This window comes from Natator depressus, chromosome 14 (genome assembly GCF_965152275.1).
Source record: "Natator depressus isolate rNatDep1 chromosome 14, rNatDep2.hap1, whole genome shotgun sequence".
In the NCBI taxonomy this organism is placed as follows: Eukaryota; Metazoa; Chordata; order Testudines; family Cheloniidae; genus Natator; species Natator depressus.
Genome location: NC_134247.1, coordinates 19,110,118 through 19,127,397, shown reverse-complemented (window position 1 = coordinate 19,127,397; position 17,280 = coordinate 19,110,118). Strand labels below are relative to the sequence as shown.

The 17,280-nt window shown below is 40.7% G+C and overlaps 1 protein-coding gene across 1 annotated transcript in view; it reads right to left on the bottom strand.

Moving 5' to 3' along the window:
• The window catches only part of NARF (nuclear prelamin A recognition factor), a 29,992-nt gene extending 19,255 nt beyond the window's left edge, over positions 1 to 10,737 (bottom strand). The window contains exons 1-6 of the mRNA XM_074970761.1: positions 10,409 to 10,737; positions 9,016 to 9,190; positions 8,126 to 8,206; positions 5,322 to 5,465; positions 2,947 to 3,079; positions 757 to 891 (exon numbers count right to left, since the gene is read on the bottom strand). Coding sequence (XP_074826862.1) covers positions 757 to 891; positions 2,947 to 3,079; positions 5,322 to 5,465; positions 8,126 to 8,206; positions 9,016 to 9,042 — 520 coding nt within the window. The 5' untranslated portion in view covers positions 9,043 to 9,190; positions 10,409 to 10,737. The remainder of the gene's footprint in view (positions 1 to 756; positions 892 to 2,946; positions 3,080 to 5,321; positions 5,466 to 8,125; positions 8,207 to 9,015; positions 9,191 to 10,408) is intronic.
• Between the last annotated feature and the right edge of the window lie 6,543 nt (positions 10,738 to 17,280).

The window sequence follows — 17,280 nt, the reverse complement described above, 5'->3', positions numbered from 1 at the left end:
CAGAGGCTAGGGACACCATTCCTTACCCATCCTGGCTAATAGCCATTAATGGACTTAACCTCCATGAATTTAACTTAAGCTCTCTGTACCTCAGTTTCTCTATCTATAAAATTAAATAATATGTGCCTCTCTCACAGGGAGAATGTGAAACTTAACTGGTTAATGGTGTGTGCAAAGAGTTACTAATTTTGCTTCCCTGAACCTGCAGTGTGCAACAGACCATGGTTGAATTCACACTCAGGGGAGGGTAGGCAGCATTTGCACTACTCATCTTTCTCACAGTTCTGCTGGATGACAACAGCTTTAAGTTGCAGTTGGGGCTCTGTAGGAGAACCCCTATGTCAGATTGCCTCAGGGATGTAGTGATACAGCACATTCCATATCCAACTTGGCCACACTCTCCCCATCTACACTGCCCAATTTTGTTGCTATCCTGGCTCCCTGGCAGAGAAGAAGCTGCATGTGCCATGTGGTACCAAACCCCCTGCTCTCCAGATACATTTTCTTCCATCGCAGCAGCCTGTTTAACTCAGGGCTGAATCTAGCTCCATGTCTGCAAAGAATCTGAACAGTGCTATAGCTGCCAAGTATTACTACAGGAAAGGAGGATGTGCTGTAAGATCAGAATCCTTGAAATATAGAGCCCAAAAATCTTATGCTCTACAAGATACACAACTAGAACTGCACTATTTTTATTTCAGTAGTGATAAATGGGGGACTATACAATACTGCAGAGTTAGGGACTCAACTTCTCACCAGGACAAGCAGAGGCAAACATTGGTAAGGCATGTTCCTCCTGGTTCCGCTGTCGATACCGCTGCACAAATTCCTTCTGGCTCTCCAGGATACTGAAATCAGCAGCTATAGTGGTGTCAAATACATAATGCACCCCTAAGAAACAAAAGGACAAGAATATGTGATGAATTAACTCCTGGAGTGTTTTGCATCTCACAGACCTTCTTCCCCATCTCCAGGCTTTTAAGTAACCTTTAAAAACTCAAAGAAACAATGCGCAAACCCTGCTTGCCCTCCAGTTTTTGGCACACTTTTAACACCTGCAGCATACTTGAACAACAAAAACTATAAATCTGAAAGCACATTGTCTGTGTCACAGATTTTTAAAAAGCTGCTGACTTGTTAACAATATGAATCCCTTCAAAACTTCAAAAGGAAATCTGTTTCCTTATAGAAAGTTTGCCCATTAGTGAACACTTACACCCTATTGCAGAACTCGGCTGCTGGCAAGGACTCAAACTATGAACTTTATTTTACAACCAATGCTTATACTTATCTGTACGAACTTTTATATCCCTGCAACAGGACAACCTTCCACTGATGCCCTTGCCTAAATACTTGTAAATACCTGCACAATGTTCTGTACATCACCAAAGGCCTCCCATCTATTTACTTGTCAGTGTGTTTCTATACAGCTGTAAAATATTATCTATACCATTGTAACTAGTATAATGTATTCCCAGATAATGTAAACAATCTAAAATAAATTTGGGGCCCACCAATACTTACAGTGTTCCTTTCAGATAATTATTTCCCTTATTAATGGGAAAAAAACAGATCAGTTACACACACTTATAACGTTTGTTCTGTGGAAAACTATGACATAGATCTTGGAGGAGGAAAAGCGTCTTCTTTTCCCTATTATTTAAGCAGGAAAAACGATAGGAAAGAGGAAGTTTTAGCAAAATGGTACACATATAGGAAGTGTTAGAAGCACATGGTATATGAGACATCAAAAAAGTATAGTTTTAGTTTTAATATCAAATAGAGAGACTGCATACTGCTTGGAAAAAATTGTTGAAACAACGGTGAACAGGAACAAAGAAGCAGAACTTCTAAGACTATTATCAGTACTCAAACTCTCAAAGGATTGGTCTGATAGCATGAGGAGTAAAATTCCCCTTAGTAAAGGTATATGGAGAACTGTGGCTTCACTGAGCTCAACGACAAAACTCCTATTGACTTCTTTGTGGCCAGGATTTCCCCCATGGACTGGAAATTAGACTATGACAGTCACTTGTGTTATTTCTAACAATGTTGTCTTTTCCATAACTAAAACTTCCCAGTTTCTTTCAAAACAGTTACTCACAGTTGGGGCTTCCTTCTGCTTCCACTTGGCAAAACTTCACACGTTGCAGCGCTTGACAGATGGGTCAATAGTTTTACTTTCCTTACCTCACACTGGCCCTTTACAGGGAGGCCCAGTAGTGACACTCACCACCCCCTAGAGGGCTGCAAGGTGGTTCAAACTGGCTGCTTTCTTAAACAATTCGTAACATTCCTTTCCAAAATTACTTTGTCTTCAGACAATTACAGCAAATAAGGAGGTAGGTCCCTGTATTTCCACAGCACCCTCAGCACACATTTTTGCTCCTGCTACATATATTTTTCAGTTTAAGTCACGTGGGGTAAAGGAACTCTGAAAAAGTACTTTGTAGGAGCTCTCTTTGATAGTGATGAAGATAGAGGAGGATGCAGCTGTTCTCCAAATCAATCACTCCTGCATAGAGTGACCACCTGTCCTGAATTGGGTGCAGGGCGGGGGCAGTTCTGAAATGCAGAGTTCAAGTCCTAGTCCTGGACTGAATGACTCTGAGACAGCATTTGTCTCGGATTTGTGGTGCTGCTCCACACCTGCCCGAGACGCAGGAGAAGTGCCCGTCTCTTTCTGGTGGGGGGGGAGGGGCTGAGATGGGCCAAGGCCCCACACCCTGGCCAGACTGGAAGCCGAAGTCGGACCACGGTTCCAGGGACCTCAGGCCACTGTGGGGAGCCCCAGACAGTCCACCTGCCCTTGGTGGGGCAGGGACTGCAAACAATTGCAAAACAGTCTCTTATAACTGGACAGTGCTGCAAAATTCTGCCAGGGAAGAAAGAAACGCAAGATAACCCTGCTGTGTTCTCCCAGTGTAATAATGAATCAGAACCTACCAAGACTTTTGAGGAAACCACAGAGTCTCTTAGCTGCATCATTTACGCACAGATTGAATTTAGCAGCAAAATAAGGCAATGACTGAGGGCATATAGACACTGCCAACACTTTGTGTTTTGAGGTATCACATTTCTGGAAAATAAACAAAGCATGCAGGTGGATTATTACAACAGCATAAGGTCCCTCTCCTTCTCATTCCCTCCCCATCCTCAAAAGTCGCTCCTCTAATTTCCTACGCATTAAACAAACATACCATGAAAACCCCAGTGAAGCAACTACCATCCTTACAGAGAGTAGAATGGAATTTCCTTCTGGTTCTGTTAATGTTGAGAGTCACTCAGCTGGAGAAGTTGCTGTTGTATGACTCAAGGAATTCCATCCCTCCCAGGACAACCCTATCCTTGGCTTGTTAAGCAGGCAAGCAGAGTTAGAGAATCAGCACTTACAGGATTTTGATAATTAAGGGAAGCATAATGCTCCCAAAATATGGGAAGAGCTTGGAAACAAATATAGGTGTTTAGATTAAGGTTTACAGGAGCATGGAGATTTGAAATTTTAAATTTGATCCTTCAAACTAAGGATGTGATCCTGAGAGATGCCCCAATGGCTTTAACTTCAACTGGAATTGAAGGCATTCAGCAGGACTGGACCCTAAAACAAACCAACCCAACAATGCTATATATGCACAATCAAGTGTGTTTGGTTGAAGAAAAAGACTTATGTGCAAAGGTAACATTCTCGTGAGGATCACGTCATATATGTGAAGATGTACACTTTGTGTTTTAGTTAGGACATGATGCTTGTCGTGTATGTTCCTCACCAATGGTAGTGGAAGACTTAAAAGACACAAGCAATAAAACAGGAATAGAGAAATCCTGCACCAGATGACTTAATAGACATTAGAACTGGAAGAAAGCAATAATTCTGCTACATTTAAATCTTTGTCTGTCTCACGCTTACACAACCACATCATGCTATAGAATCAAACCAGTGCTAAAAACTGGCTAGAATATTCTGGGAGGAATCCTTACACTGATAGTACTTAGATATATCAAATAGGTAGAGAGAGTGGAATCAATTTCAATTAAAAATGAAATTTTAAAGAGTAGCTGTTGCCTCCTGGGTGAGAGTACAATAGTCTGGAGTAGTAGATTATTAAGTCAATGTCAAGATCAGCAGACTCAAGTATTGTGTGTATTAGGAAAGCTGCCAAAGAACCACCCTCAGCAATAAAATGGCACTCTTTGTGTCAGACAGAAGCTATAATTTTATTTATTTATTCTGCAAGAGGAAAAAGAACCCAAGATACACATCTGAATACACACCTTTCAAATGTGCCTGGTATCATTCATACCTTAAAGCATGTACTAGAACAGGGGTGGGCAAACTTTTTGGCCCGAGGGCCACATCTGGGTATGGAAATTGTATGGTGGGCCATGAATGCTCCCAAAATTGGGGTTGGGGTGCGGGAGGGGGAGAGGGCTCAGGGGTGGGGCGAGAAATGAGGAGTTCAGAGTGCGGGAGGGTGCTCCGAGCTGGGACTGAGGGGTTCAGAGGGCGGGAGGAGGACAGGGGTGCAGAGTCTGGGCAGCGCTTACTTCAAGTAGCTCCTGGAAGCAGCGGCATGTCCCCCCCTCCAGCTCCTATGCAGAGGCACGGCCAGGCAGCTCCGCACACTGCCCTGTCTGCAGATGCCCCCCTGTAGCTCCCATTGGCCACGGTTCCTGGCCAATGGGAGCTGCAGGGGCAGCGCTTGGGGCAGGGGCAGCGTGTGGAGCCCCTGGCTGCCCCTACACGTAGGAGCTTGAGTGGGACATGCCACTGCCTCCAGGAGCTACACAGAGTGGGGCAAGCCCGACCCCACTCCCTGGCTGGCGTGGGGAAAGCCCCAGATCCTGCTCCTCAGCGGGCGCTTGAGGGCTGGATTAAAGTGTCTGGAGGGCCGGATGCAGCCCCTGGGCCGTAGTTTGCCCACCGCTGTACTAGAAACTAATGGTAGAATTCTATTTTTGCAGTCAGGTCTTTGATAACAATATGCGCAAGGTATGAAATTATCTCATACTTTCACCATGATCACAAAAAACAGAATGCCTCCCACACTCAAGAAGTGTATGTTTTACAACACTATAACTGCACACCCAACAGTTTATTACTGAAGTTATGAGATAATCATCATGCTTTGCCCTACAGCTTCTTACTTATGCCTTACAGAATACATCTCATAAAATTTAGATTACAGCCATGATCTTACTTTTACGGATGAAGTGCTTTAACTGCTATACTATTCAAGGGTTTTTAGTTATCGCTGAAACGGCTTAGTCACTATCTCACATCCTTCCTCTCACACAAATTCCTGCATGCTTTGTCACTTTACCTTGTTAAGGTTGAGTATGCGAAAGAGTTCCTTCTGGTTCTGCTGGAAAATCCTGACACCTTCTTCTGATGTCACACAGTTGTCACAAGCTAGGCAGTCACTAAGGAATATTTTAGCACTAGCCAATTTATGGAATTCACTTTTCTGGAAATGAAAGGAGATTGGATAAGCTAACTTTCAGGGCCTTTGTACTGGCTTATTTAAACTCCAACTGTAGTTCTGTTATTTTGTTAAAAACACAAGACCGTCCCCCTCGTGTGTGTGTATCATTTAAAATTAGAAAATGGTCTATTCAGTACCTCTTGATTTCTCGGCCCCTCTGAAATTATTAAACTGTATTATTCTATGCCAAAGCATTTTGAGATATTGTGTAGTATCTTTCAGAAGATACTAGTGGCAAAAAAATTCAAACTCAGAATTTTGGAAGTTAAGCATCTAAACCCTATCCATATTTAGGCACCTGAAGTGGCTTGATCTGAAGAGGCATTGAGCATAGCATCCATTAGCTTCACAGGCAGTTGCGAGTACTTACCTTCTCAGGCTTCTTCAATGCCTAATATGTATTTACATAATTAACATCAGACACCCAAGTCTGAAAACTTTGGCAATAGTTTTTAAGGGCACAAAACAAAGGAAAGGTCATATTGTGATCGCTTGAGTCAGGCAAACTGTCTCAATGGTTTAAACAAGATGAGTCCCATGTCTATGGGAAGCAGGATTTGTCCCTAAAGTTGCATTGTCTTTGTGTTACATTATATGAATGACAGCTCTGTAAGGGATCTCGGGGTCATAGTGGATCACAAGCTAAATATGAGTCAAAAGTGTAACACTTTTGCAAAAAAAGCAAACATCATTCTGGGATGTATTAGCAGGAGTATTGTAAGCAAGACATGAGAAGTAGTTGTTCTGCTCTACTCCATACTGATTAGGCCTCAACTGGAGAATTGTGTCCAGTTCTGGGCGCCACATTTCAGGAAAGATGTGGACAAACTGGAGAAAGTCCAGAGGAGCAACAAAAATGATTACAGGTCTAGAAAACATGACCTATGAGGAAAGATTGAAAAAATTGGGTTTGTTTAGTCTGGAGAAGAGAAGACTGAGAGGGGGCATGATAACCCTTTTCCAAGTACATAAAAGGTTGTTACAAGGAGGAGGGAGAAAAATTGTTTTTCTTAACCTCTGAAGATAGGACAAGAAGCAATGGGCACCAAGGAAGGTTTAGGTTGGACATTAGGAAAAACTTCCTAACTGTCAGAGTGGTTAAGCACTGAAATAAATTGCATAGGGAGGTTGTGGAATCTCCATCATCAGGGATTTTTAAGAGCAGGTTGGACAAACACCTGTCAGGATGGTCTAGAGAATACTTAGTCCTGCCCTGAGTGCAGGGGACTGGACTAGATGACCTCTCGAGGTCCCTTCCAGTTCTATGATTTATGGACGGAACATTGTTTGTTTGTTAGTTTGAGGGAGGAGGAACTTCTGCAAAGGAGAGAGAGAGAGAGAGAGAGAGAGAGACTTCCAGACCCCTTGCAAAACTCTCAAACGAAAAGTGTTATTCAGTGTAATTTAGCAAACCAGGTATGAGACCTATAGCAACATTACCTCTTTCACCTATAGTTAGAACATACTTTTATGCGGTTTGAAGCATCAAGCACCCTCCTCCTTTAAAAAAAAACAAACAAAAACCACAAACAAACCCCAACTCACAAGAAAGAAATTTGTAGGGTCAATTTTTGCATGGAAACTGTTGCCTTGTATATTGCATTTGCCTTGAGTTGATCCTACAAACTCTGACTTGTGAGTAACTTTTACTCAAGTATTCCATTGTCGTCATTTGGACCACTCATGGGAGTAACGATTTCATGGGTTGGACCAGATCAGGTCAGATGCTGAGCAGCCTAAACTTCTACTGATTTCACTCAGAGACAAAGGCGTTCAGCCCCATGAATGATCAGGCCCTTAGAATGCAAGATGCTTTTTTCAGGGGAGGAAGGGAGATACTGTGTCATTTTAAGTGTTGGTAAAGTATCAGCTGCATATCATTCTGTAATTATGAACCACATTTATTTGGAGGACTAAAACTGCAAAAAAGCTTGACTGAGATACAATAAGAACAGGCACAACCCCACTCCCCCCCTTTTTAAAAAAAAGATTCGAGGAAGCATTTTCAGCCTTTTTGACTCTTTCTACAAAGCCACTGAAAGAAATTACCTCGTGGGTGCTCTGCACTGAGTGCTATGTTTTCAATTTCATCCTTAAGAAACCATCAATATAACGAACCTGCTTTTCATAGCTGTTGAATACTCGCGTATCCCATTGACTTTAACTGGAGTTCTAGGTGCTCAGCACTTTTGAAAAACCAAACCCTGTGTTTGTATCCCTATCCCTAGAGCCCTATGTGGATACAAAATTTGTATCCGCATCTGATCCACAAAAATGATCTGCAGATATCTGCATCTGTGGATATCCACAGATTTGCAGAGCTTTAGATATAAAATGCATCGGTTTCCATCTGCGATCTGCAAAAATGCTCCACATATATCTGTGGCTATAAAGTGGATATCCGCGGATTTGCAGGGCTCTACCTATTCCAGCTCCCTTCTGGATTATTTTCTGTCAATGGTTCTTATAAGTAGGGCTTTGGTTTATAAGTACAGTGCACATTTTTATTCGTGTATAGCTTATCCGAACATTTATTTATTCTTTTCCAAAGGAAAAAAAGGCACAGAACAGAGAAGGCTAAAAATCAAAGCAATAATATACCTTAGATTAATAAAATCATTTTAAAAAAAAAGGAACATTACCTCCTCATTTTCATCATTTGTGCTCAGTGGATCAACCGATGTATTTTGCTTGTCATCATTTTTCTGTTTTTTACTACATTCCTGAAAGAGATAATAGAAATGTGTGTTATAAACAAAAAAAACACTACTCAAAAAACATTTTTTTAACTAGGTCTATGACTTCAGATAGTGTGTTACATTTTCCCAACATGTTTATTACAATGAAAACATTGATGGGAAGTTCACCTGCTTGGCTTTTACAGCTTTGGGTGTATTTTTAACACTGGGGGCAGGGATAAGGAAAGAGAGTAGAGAGAAATGGACTGCAGTATATATGGCAACCACTATAGTATACCATAAAATAGTCACATAAAGCCATTTGAAACATAATCAGAATATAATGAAAATTGTATAAAAGATCTTGTCACACACAAAAAACCAGCATCAGTAGGTTACATTAAATGTCATTTCCATCACAACTTGCCCAGAGAAATAAATATAATTAAACCTTTCCTGGGGAAAAAAAAACAGGTTATAAATTAATATTTGAATGGTATCAGTAAGGTAGAATACAAGAGGCAGGCCCATTTGGAAGTATGGGCTGTGTACTGGCTATCTGTGACCTTGTAATCTATAACAAAATTCTACTACTGCACCACCTGTCTCAGAGATAATATATAAAAAAGTTCAAGTCACTTAACTGTACACTGGCTGCAACTTAGCCCTGCCCTGCGGTATAAAGTTAAGTCCCTCCAGCAGCCCAGACTTGCATTACTTATTCAAAAATGGAAACCCCTTGAAAGACAAAGGATCCTCACATTATGTAACAGATCAAGCAAGTGCCTGACCTAGGGTGGAGTCAAACTACCGACTGTTTCCAATGCATAAAGTCGTAAGAAAATAGTACTCACCTTTTTGGTGCAGTTTTCACACTTCATCTGTGAGTCTTTGTATTACTTTTTGGTATGTCTATTAAATTTTTAAAGGTGATTTTCTTACTACAGAAGAGTGTTATTCTCTTTATTCTACAGGCAGAGGAAGAAAGGAGGAAGCAGCCCGACTTCAGTGACTTTGCTTGTCAGCTCTCTGCAATAATAAAGGCCCAAAGAGCAAGAAATTAGCCAGCTCGTCCTTCCAATTCCTGTTGCCTTTTGTTGTTATTATTGCCCTACTGCCCTCTTATGGCACTCCTCCTGATTGGCATTTTCAAAAGCCATCGAGATGCCCAGTAGTGGGAGGGTCTGACTGCACAGCAGCCAATTCGGTCTTCCTGTGGGTGGGAAGGACCTTTAGCTTCTTCAGACTCTATAATGGACGGTTTAAAAAAAAATAATCCTCACACCACACGTTAGAGAATTTGCTAACATTGTAATGAGTAACAAATACCGCAGAGGAGAAGCTTTTAGGAAGATCAGTGGGCTAGATGCAGGGCCTGCAACTATCATGATTAATGGCTTTAATGGACTGTACAGAAACATTCCCCTCCTCCACCCCCTTGACATGCTTAGAATACAAATCTGTAACCCATGACTCTGATTCATGTTCATTCTGTAGATTCTGGCAGCGAATACATGTTGCTTTGGGGGTCGGTGATTGTGGGCATCCCTGTATTTTGCACAGGGGTAGCAAGCTCTGACACTACATGCAATTGATGCGAAATGAACATGCAAAACAAGGGTGGTAAAAGGGGTCACCCCTGCACATGCAGAAGAGACTGTATCTTGCTCTAAGACCCGAGGAGACTTAGGACACTGCTTCTCGAGAGAAAGCACAGCTCTCTTCTTAATAATGGTGGGAGTGCTACGTAGTGCTGGTGTAGACTCTGTCTTGCTGGATCATCAAAAGGAGGGGAACAAGAGGTTCACACCGTCACAACGGAGGAGGAAAAACTGCTTTTGATTTGAGTCTCTTGAATGTGGTGGCGTCTCATTGTTTACTTAAGCGTTTAATAGCCCCCCTTTTAATCACATACACAAACCTCTCTTCCCTCATCCCAGTGATTACACAAATCGCTCCGTGTACGACACCTTAAGCCTTGAATTCTGATCAATTGCAATGAAACGATTCATGATTCTCACTACCATCAACGATTTTTCCCGCAAAGTCAGCTCAAGGCTAACAATTTCCCATTGTCACAACCGCAGTACATTGCTTGGCACCCAGATGCAGAACAAAGACATAACATTTTTTGTCTATACAAACACACAGACGTGCAATCACAAGCAGTAACAAAATAACCGCCATGCAGCTAAAGGAATGAAAGAGAAGTCTGAGAAAGGAAAGGAAAAGAATCAGATACTGTACCTTGCTGCTGACTTCATTTAACCTACAATAAATTATGTCTTGGCTGGTAGAAATTAAAGAGCATGAGGTAAAGCCTGGAACATGCTGCAGCTATTAAAGAGATCCATATATATATTAGGGGGAAAAACTAGGCAACAAGGGTAGGGCGGCAAGCACAGGCTCCAGTAAAGGAAGCGAAATGCTCTTGTTTTTCAGCTATTATTTAATGTAAAGTCTTTCTGTCCCGCTAGTGCCCTGAGCTGTTCCCCCAGCAGCCTCCCACTCAGTTGGAAGGGTTCATTGTAGACCTGAGCGCTGTCACGTAGTCCCAGGCACTTGTCTGGAACTGCAAGGGACAGCGCCTCTCTGCTGCAGACGACGTAAACGTAATTCCTCATTCTCACAGGTAGGCTAGGACTGAGTGGGAGCCAGAGCAGCAAAGGAGCTTCAAGACTGACATTTAGACATTGCTAAAGGGCACTGCCTTGTTTGTACACTCTTCCCCATTCCATACAGGATGTGTTTTTCTCGCGTCTCAAAAGCAGAAACTAACGTGAAGTTCTACAGATCTCCTTGAGGATTTTTGTGTTAAGACATTCCTATATTAATGGAGCTTTTTGTGTTGCTTTTTTCACTATGACTATTACAAAGAAAGAGAGCTTATATCAAACTATCTAAATTGTAGACCTACTTGCCCCAGCCTGAAGGCTGTCCCTACTGCACATATATTGATTTCAATAAACAATACATGAACACAACTGCACTATTTGCTTGTATCTTCATTGAGAGACAAATAGAAATTTCTTCTATATTTTTCAGAGTAACAGCCGTGTTAGTCTGTATTCGCAAAAAGAAAAGGAGTACTTGTGGCACCTTAGAGACTAACCAATTTATTTGAGCATAAGCTTTCGTGAGCTGTAGCTCACGAAAGCTTATGCTCAAATAAATTGGTTAGTCTCCAAGGTGCATCCGATGAAGTGAGCTGTAGCTCACGAAAGCTTATGCTCAAATAAATTGGTTAGTCTCTAAGGTGCCACAAGTACTCCTTTTCTTTTTGCTTCTATATTTTGTTCACTTGCAATAACAAAAATAGCAGGAAAGCTGCTTTGCCCACACCCTGCAGTGAGAAGGGAAGCTGTCTGTAGGCAGTATTTGGCTCTTTTGGTGCCCCAAAGCATAATTTAAAGTGCTGTTATAAATCAGAAAATGGCATACAGTAGAAACATGTAAACTCCGTAATTATGCACAGTAGTATGAAGCCTCATATATCCTCTTCATGACAACTGTACACACATTCCCCTTAATGAGACAGTTAACATTAATGCCAAGTCATTGACATATAGAGAGATTGGAATAGCTTTTCGTGCTGTTCTTGAGTTTGTTTGTATGTAATATTCAACAATTACATAAGGGCAAAACTTCTTTCCTTTTATTTTTTTCCCTCTGAGTTTCTCTAAGATAGCTCCTTCTGGATTTAGGAAGATTATGGAAAAATCATGTTACTACAGCTAAATAAAATGCAAATGATAATTTCCTGTTTCTATAACTCTGGCTTTCATGATTTAGTAAGCACAGTACATGTTTCACTTCTCTTCTGAGGCCTTTGCCACTTTTTAGCCTTTAAAATGTAAATGACCTTGAATCTGTTTTCATGTAGATCCCAACTGGAAGCCTCAGCTATAATGGTATTATTTACCACAAAAGTTTTCCTTCCCAAAACAGCAGATACACCCAACTCCATGAAAAAGACTTCTACAATTTCAGCCGCAGATCCTTATGCACCTGGATCACAGGTTCAACATTTTCAGACATTAACACAAAGGTCAAATTCAATATTGGAATCTCTTTTCCATTTTATCTTTTTTTTAAAAAAACCAAATAAATGTGCAGCTATGCACATCTGGGCAGGAACATAAGAACGGTCATACTGGGTCAAACCAATGGTCCATCTAACCCAGTATCCTGTCAATGCTAGGTGCTTCAGAAGGAATTAACAAAACAGGTAACCATCAAGTGATCCATCCCCTATAGCCCATTACCAGCTTCTGGCAAACACTTCAGAGATTGTGCATTGTGTGAAGTAGTACTTCCTTTTGCTTGTTTAAAACCTGCTGCCTCTTAATTTCATTAGGTGACCCCCTGGTTCTTTTGTAAAAACGTAAGGTACAAATTTACAGACTAATTTTGGGTCTCTCTGTTTTTGGGTGTCCAACCTGAAACATCTGTGACCCCAGACATTCATGGCCAGAGGTGCCAGTATTTGCATTTCCCATTGACTTTATTAGGAGTCATGAGTTTTTGGCACTTCTGAAAATCAAGCCAGGATGTCTCACATTGGGAGTCCTGAAGCTGAGGCATCCAAAATCAGTGGCCACTTTTGAAAATGTTAAGTGAATGTTACTGTACTCATATTGCAGAACTGGCACACAGCTCAGTTTGAGGTGTTCTTTTCACAGCTGTGACAGTCAGCATTTCCTGTGTTTCTGCCATCTCGATCCCAAATGCTGTAGTTCTATTTTACTCTATTAATGTCATTTTTTTCCCTACCGATATCACACTCGGTCTACAGCTGTGAACAGTGTTTGAAGTTAGAAGTAAGTCTCTAAACATCTCAAGACAAAGGATTATTAGAGGGTGGCACTCCTCACAATATTTTCAGGTTGTGAAAGGGTTTCCTGGCCCTTAAATTATAATCTCTAAAATTGGCACAATTATTCTTCCACTGTCAAATTAAATTATATATTTTTAAATTAAATATTTATTAACTTTTGAAGAGGAAATATTAAAGAATACTATACTCCCATTTTTGAAATTTTTCTGTTTCCCTCATAGGTCTTTGGATTCCTACAGTAAAACAGCCACAATCCTCATAAAAACGGCAAGCTTCACACAAGCACATTCTAATAACATCTTGGACACAGGCTACTTTTGACATTTTATAATTACACAGTTATTCCTCTACTCCAGGAACACATACATAGATTTCCCCAAGATCAGCTGATTAAACTGCTAAGAACCGTCAGCTATTTTTGCTTTTGACTCTGCACACGCACCTGGTAAACTAGATGGAATTGCGGGGGACAGTAAGGCTGAGCAGAGACTATAGGAGGAGGGTATAGCATATGAGGGAGAGAGCGGACTCTAAAAAAGCCAGCAGAGATGTGGAGGACAGGCAGAGTGAATGGATCATAAAGGTTGAGTCAGGATGATTAAAGGATTATATTACTATAATTAGGGGCAGGAGGATTTAGAAGGGGCAGGAGGGTTAGAATTTAGCAGGGATGTGCAAGGCATGGGTGCCTGATGGAGAAATCCCGTGTCTCTGTGCTGAGGCATTAGCACTTGAAGGGATCTCCTGGCACTCCTGCCTCTACTTCCTGGCACACTTAGGCTGCAGAACCTTCATGCATCAATATCTTGACCCATAAAGGTTTGGCACTCCTGGTCACTACTGCCTCAGCTCTCTGGAGCACCAGTCTGTAGCACCATGAAGGCAGAAGGTATTTGTTCTAAACCATCATCACATCAAGTGGCAAGTGCTCCTTTCAGTGCTGCTACCTTGCTGTGGAAGAAGTAGAAGCTGCAGTACTGAGTGGACCCTTTAAGTGCCAGTGCCTTCATGCAGAGGCATTGGGCTACCCCACTCTGCTTGTATAGCTTTGCCCACCCTACCCACAATCTCCCAACTCCTCCATACCTAATTTCCTCTCCTGCTCCCCACTTACCCAGTCACCCCTAGGCTCTACAGCTTCCCAAGCAGCTGGAATCACATGTGAGAAAGCTTGTTAAAAGCAGCCCATACCAAACCAGCACTCTGAGCCAGAGTTGTCAGTAGCAGCTTTCCCCACAGGCAAGAATGCTTTGAAAATTGTAAAAGGGGCAAATTTACGCTTTCACCCCTCACAACTGTCAGTTGTTTCAAGAACTGAAGAATAGAACTTATCATGGAGTATGATATTGAGCCAACAAGAAATCTTCAAGGTGCTCTAGCCCTTGAAAGTATATCTGTTATATGAAAATGTAGAACAAACATTGCACCATTCTGTATGCAGGCAGGAAGATAGAACACTAAGTTGTGGACATGGAAGAGAATTTTACTGGGTCCAATCCTGCACTTCTTAATGCGAATTTTGCCTGAGTAAGGAGTGCAGGAACAGGACTTATGCATGTGCATTTTCTTGATTATAAATGAATGGGGATAACAAGTTTTACAGTGTGGCATTGGTTTTATTAGTAGAATTAATTCTAACACAGTCTCATTAAACCTAGCAGAGTAGGTAGAGGGAGACTTTTTTCCTTATTTCACAGTAGGATCATGATTCAGTTCACTTTATAGACTATCAATTAATGATTTTCTATTTAGTCTATTTCCCTTCCAAAAGTGAATATTATTGTACTGTGAAGATTCATAGATTCCAAGGCCAGAAGAGACTATTGTGATGATCTAGTCTAACCTCCTGTATAACATGCATGGGCCATAGAACTTTCCCAAAATAATTTGTAGAGCAGGTCTTTTAGAAAAACATCCAATCTGAATTTAAAAATTGTCAGTGATGGAGAATCCACCACAACCCTTCGTAAGTTGTTCCAATGGTTAATTATTCTCACTGTCAAAAATTTACAGCATTTTTCCAGTCTGAATTCGTCTAGCTTCAACTTCTAGTCACTGGATCACGTTATACCTTTCTCTGTTAGACTGAAGAGTCCATTATCATATTTGTGTTACTTCTGTAGGTACCAATAGACTGTAATCAAGTCACCCCTTAACTTTCTCTTTGTTATTCTAAATAGATTGAGCTTCTCATGTTTATCACGATAAAGCATCAGGGGGTAGCCGTGTTAGTCTGTATCCACAAAAACAACAAGGAGTCCGGTGGCACCTAAAAGACTAACAAACCGTAAGTCTTTAAGGTGCCACCGGACTCCTTGTTGTTACTATAAAGCATGTTTTCTAATCCTTTAATCATTCTTGTGGCTTTTTCCCCTTTCCAATTTATCAGCATCCTTCTTGAACCACCAAATCTTTTTCATTCATTGCTTCCCAGGATAGAGTTCCCCACCATAGAAGTCTGGTCTACATTCTTTGTTCCTAGATGTATATACATTTACATATAGCCATATTAAAAAGCATATTATTTGCTTGTGTCCAGTTTACCAGGCAATCCAGATCACTCTGTATCAGTGACCTACCATCTTCATTATTTACCACTCCCCGAATTTGTGTCACCTGCAAATTTTACCAGCGATGATTTTGTGTTTTCTTCCAGGTAATTAATAAAAATGTTAAATAGTGTAAAACCAAGAACCAGTCCATGCAGGACCCCACTGGACACACACCTGTTTGATGATGATTCTCTGTTTAGAATTACATTTTGAGACCTATCAGCTAATCAGCATTTAATCCGTTTAATGTGTGCCATGTTAATTTTGTATCGTTCTAGTTTCTTTAATCAAAACATCATATGGTATCAAGTCAAACGCCTTATAGAAGCCTACATATATTATATCAACACTATTACCTTTATCAACCAAACTTATACATTTCATTAAAGATATCAAGGTAGTTTAATAGGATCTATTTTCCATAAACACATGCTGATTGGTATTAATTATAGTAATATAATTAATCCCATATCAGCTGCTTCATTATGTTGCCTGGGACTGATGTCAGAGTGATAGGCCTATAATTACCCAGGTCATCCTGTTTACCCTTTTTAAAAATTAGCACAATATTAGCTTTCTTCCAATATTCTAGAATTTCCCTAGTGTTCCAAGACTTATTGAAAACCAACATTAATGGCCTCAGCTAGCTCTTTTAAAACTCTTGGATGGAAGTTATCCAAACCTGCTGATTTAAAAAATGTCTAGCTCTAGTAGCTGCTATTTAAGATCTCGTTTGCATTAATTTATTATTTTATCCGAAATTATAGCATGTAATATTTTTTTCCTAAACAAAAAACAAAAATTTTAAATCAGATTTTAAGCAATAGACAGGAAGAGTAAAGAGAGATAATGGATTGAGGAATGTCTGAGAAGTCAGTATTTGTCAAAGCACATTTTATTAAGAACAAAAGAATGGCTATACTGGGTCAGACCAAAGGTCCATCCAGCCCAGTATCCTCTCTATCGACAGTGGCCAATACTTGGTGCCCCAGAGAGGGTGAACCTAACAGGTAATGCTCAAGTGATCTCTTTACTGCCATCCATCTCCACCCTCTGACAAACAGAGGCTACGGACACCATTCCTTACCCATCCTGGCTAATAGCCATTAATGGACTTAACCTCCATGAATTTATCTAGTTCTCTTTTAAATCCTTTTATAGTCCAAGCCTTCACAATGTCCTCAGGCAAGGAGTTCCACTGGTTGACTGTGCAGTGTGTGAAGAAGAACTTCCTTTTATTTGTTTTAAACCTGCTGCCCATTAATTTCATTTGGTGGCCCCTAGTTCTTATATTATGGGAACAAGTAAATAACTTTTCCTTATTCACTTTTTCCACACCACTCATGATTTTATATAGCCCTATCATATCCCCCTTAGTCTCCTCTTTTCCAAGCTGAAAAGTCCTAGTCTCTTTAATCTCTCCTCATATGGGACCCGTTCCAAACCCCTAATCATTTTATTAATAGTTAAACTGATTTAAAAATACTAGAGAATTAACAACCCCAAGCATTCAAAAATCATGAGTCATTCCCCCCAAAAGCCATGAGATTGGCTTTAAAATCATGAGATGTACAAAAATAATAATGTTGGGGTTCTTCTTATTTGCCTTCTGGTTTTTTGAGCCTTAGGGTTTGCATTTTTAAGCTTTTCTGCATAACAAAGAGGACTAAAAACATACTTATAAAAATACATAAGATGAGATCACCACATAATATCATGACTCCAGGAGC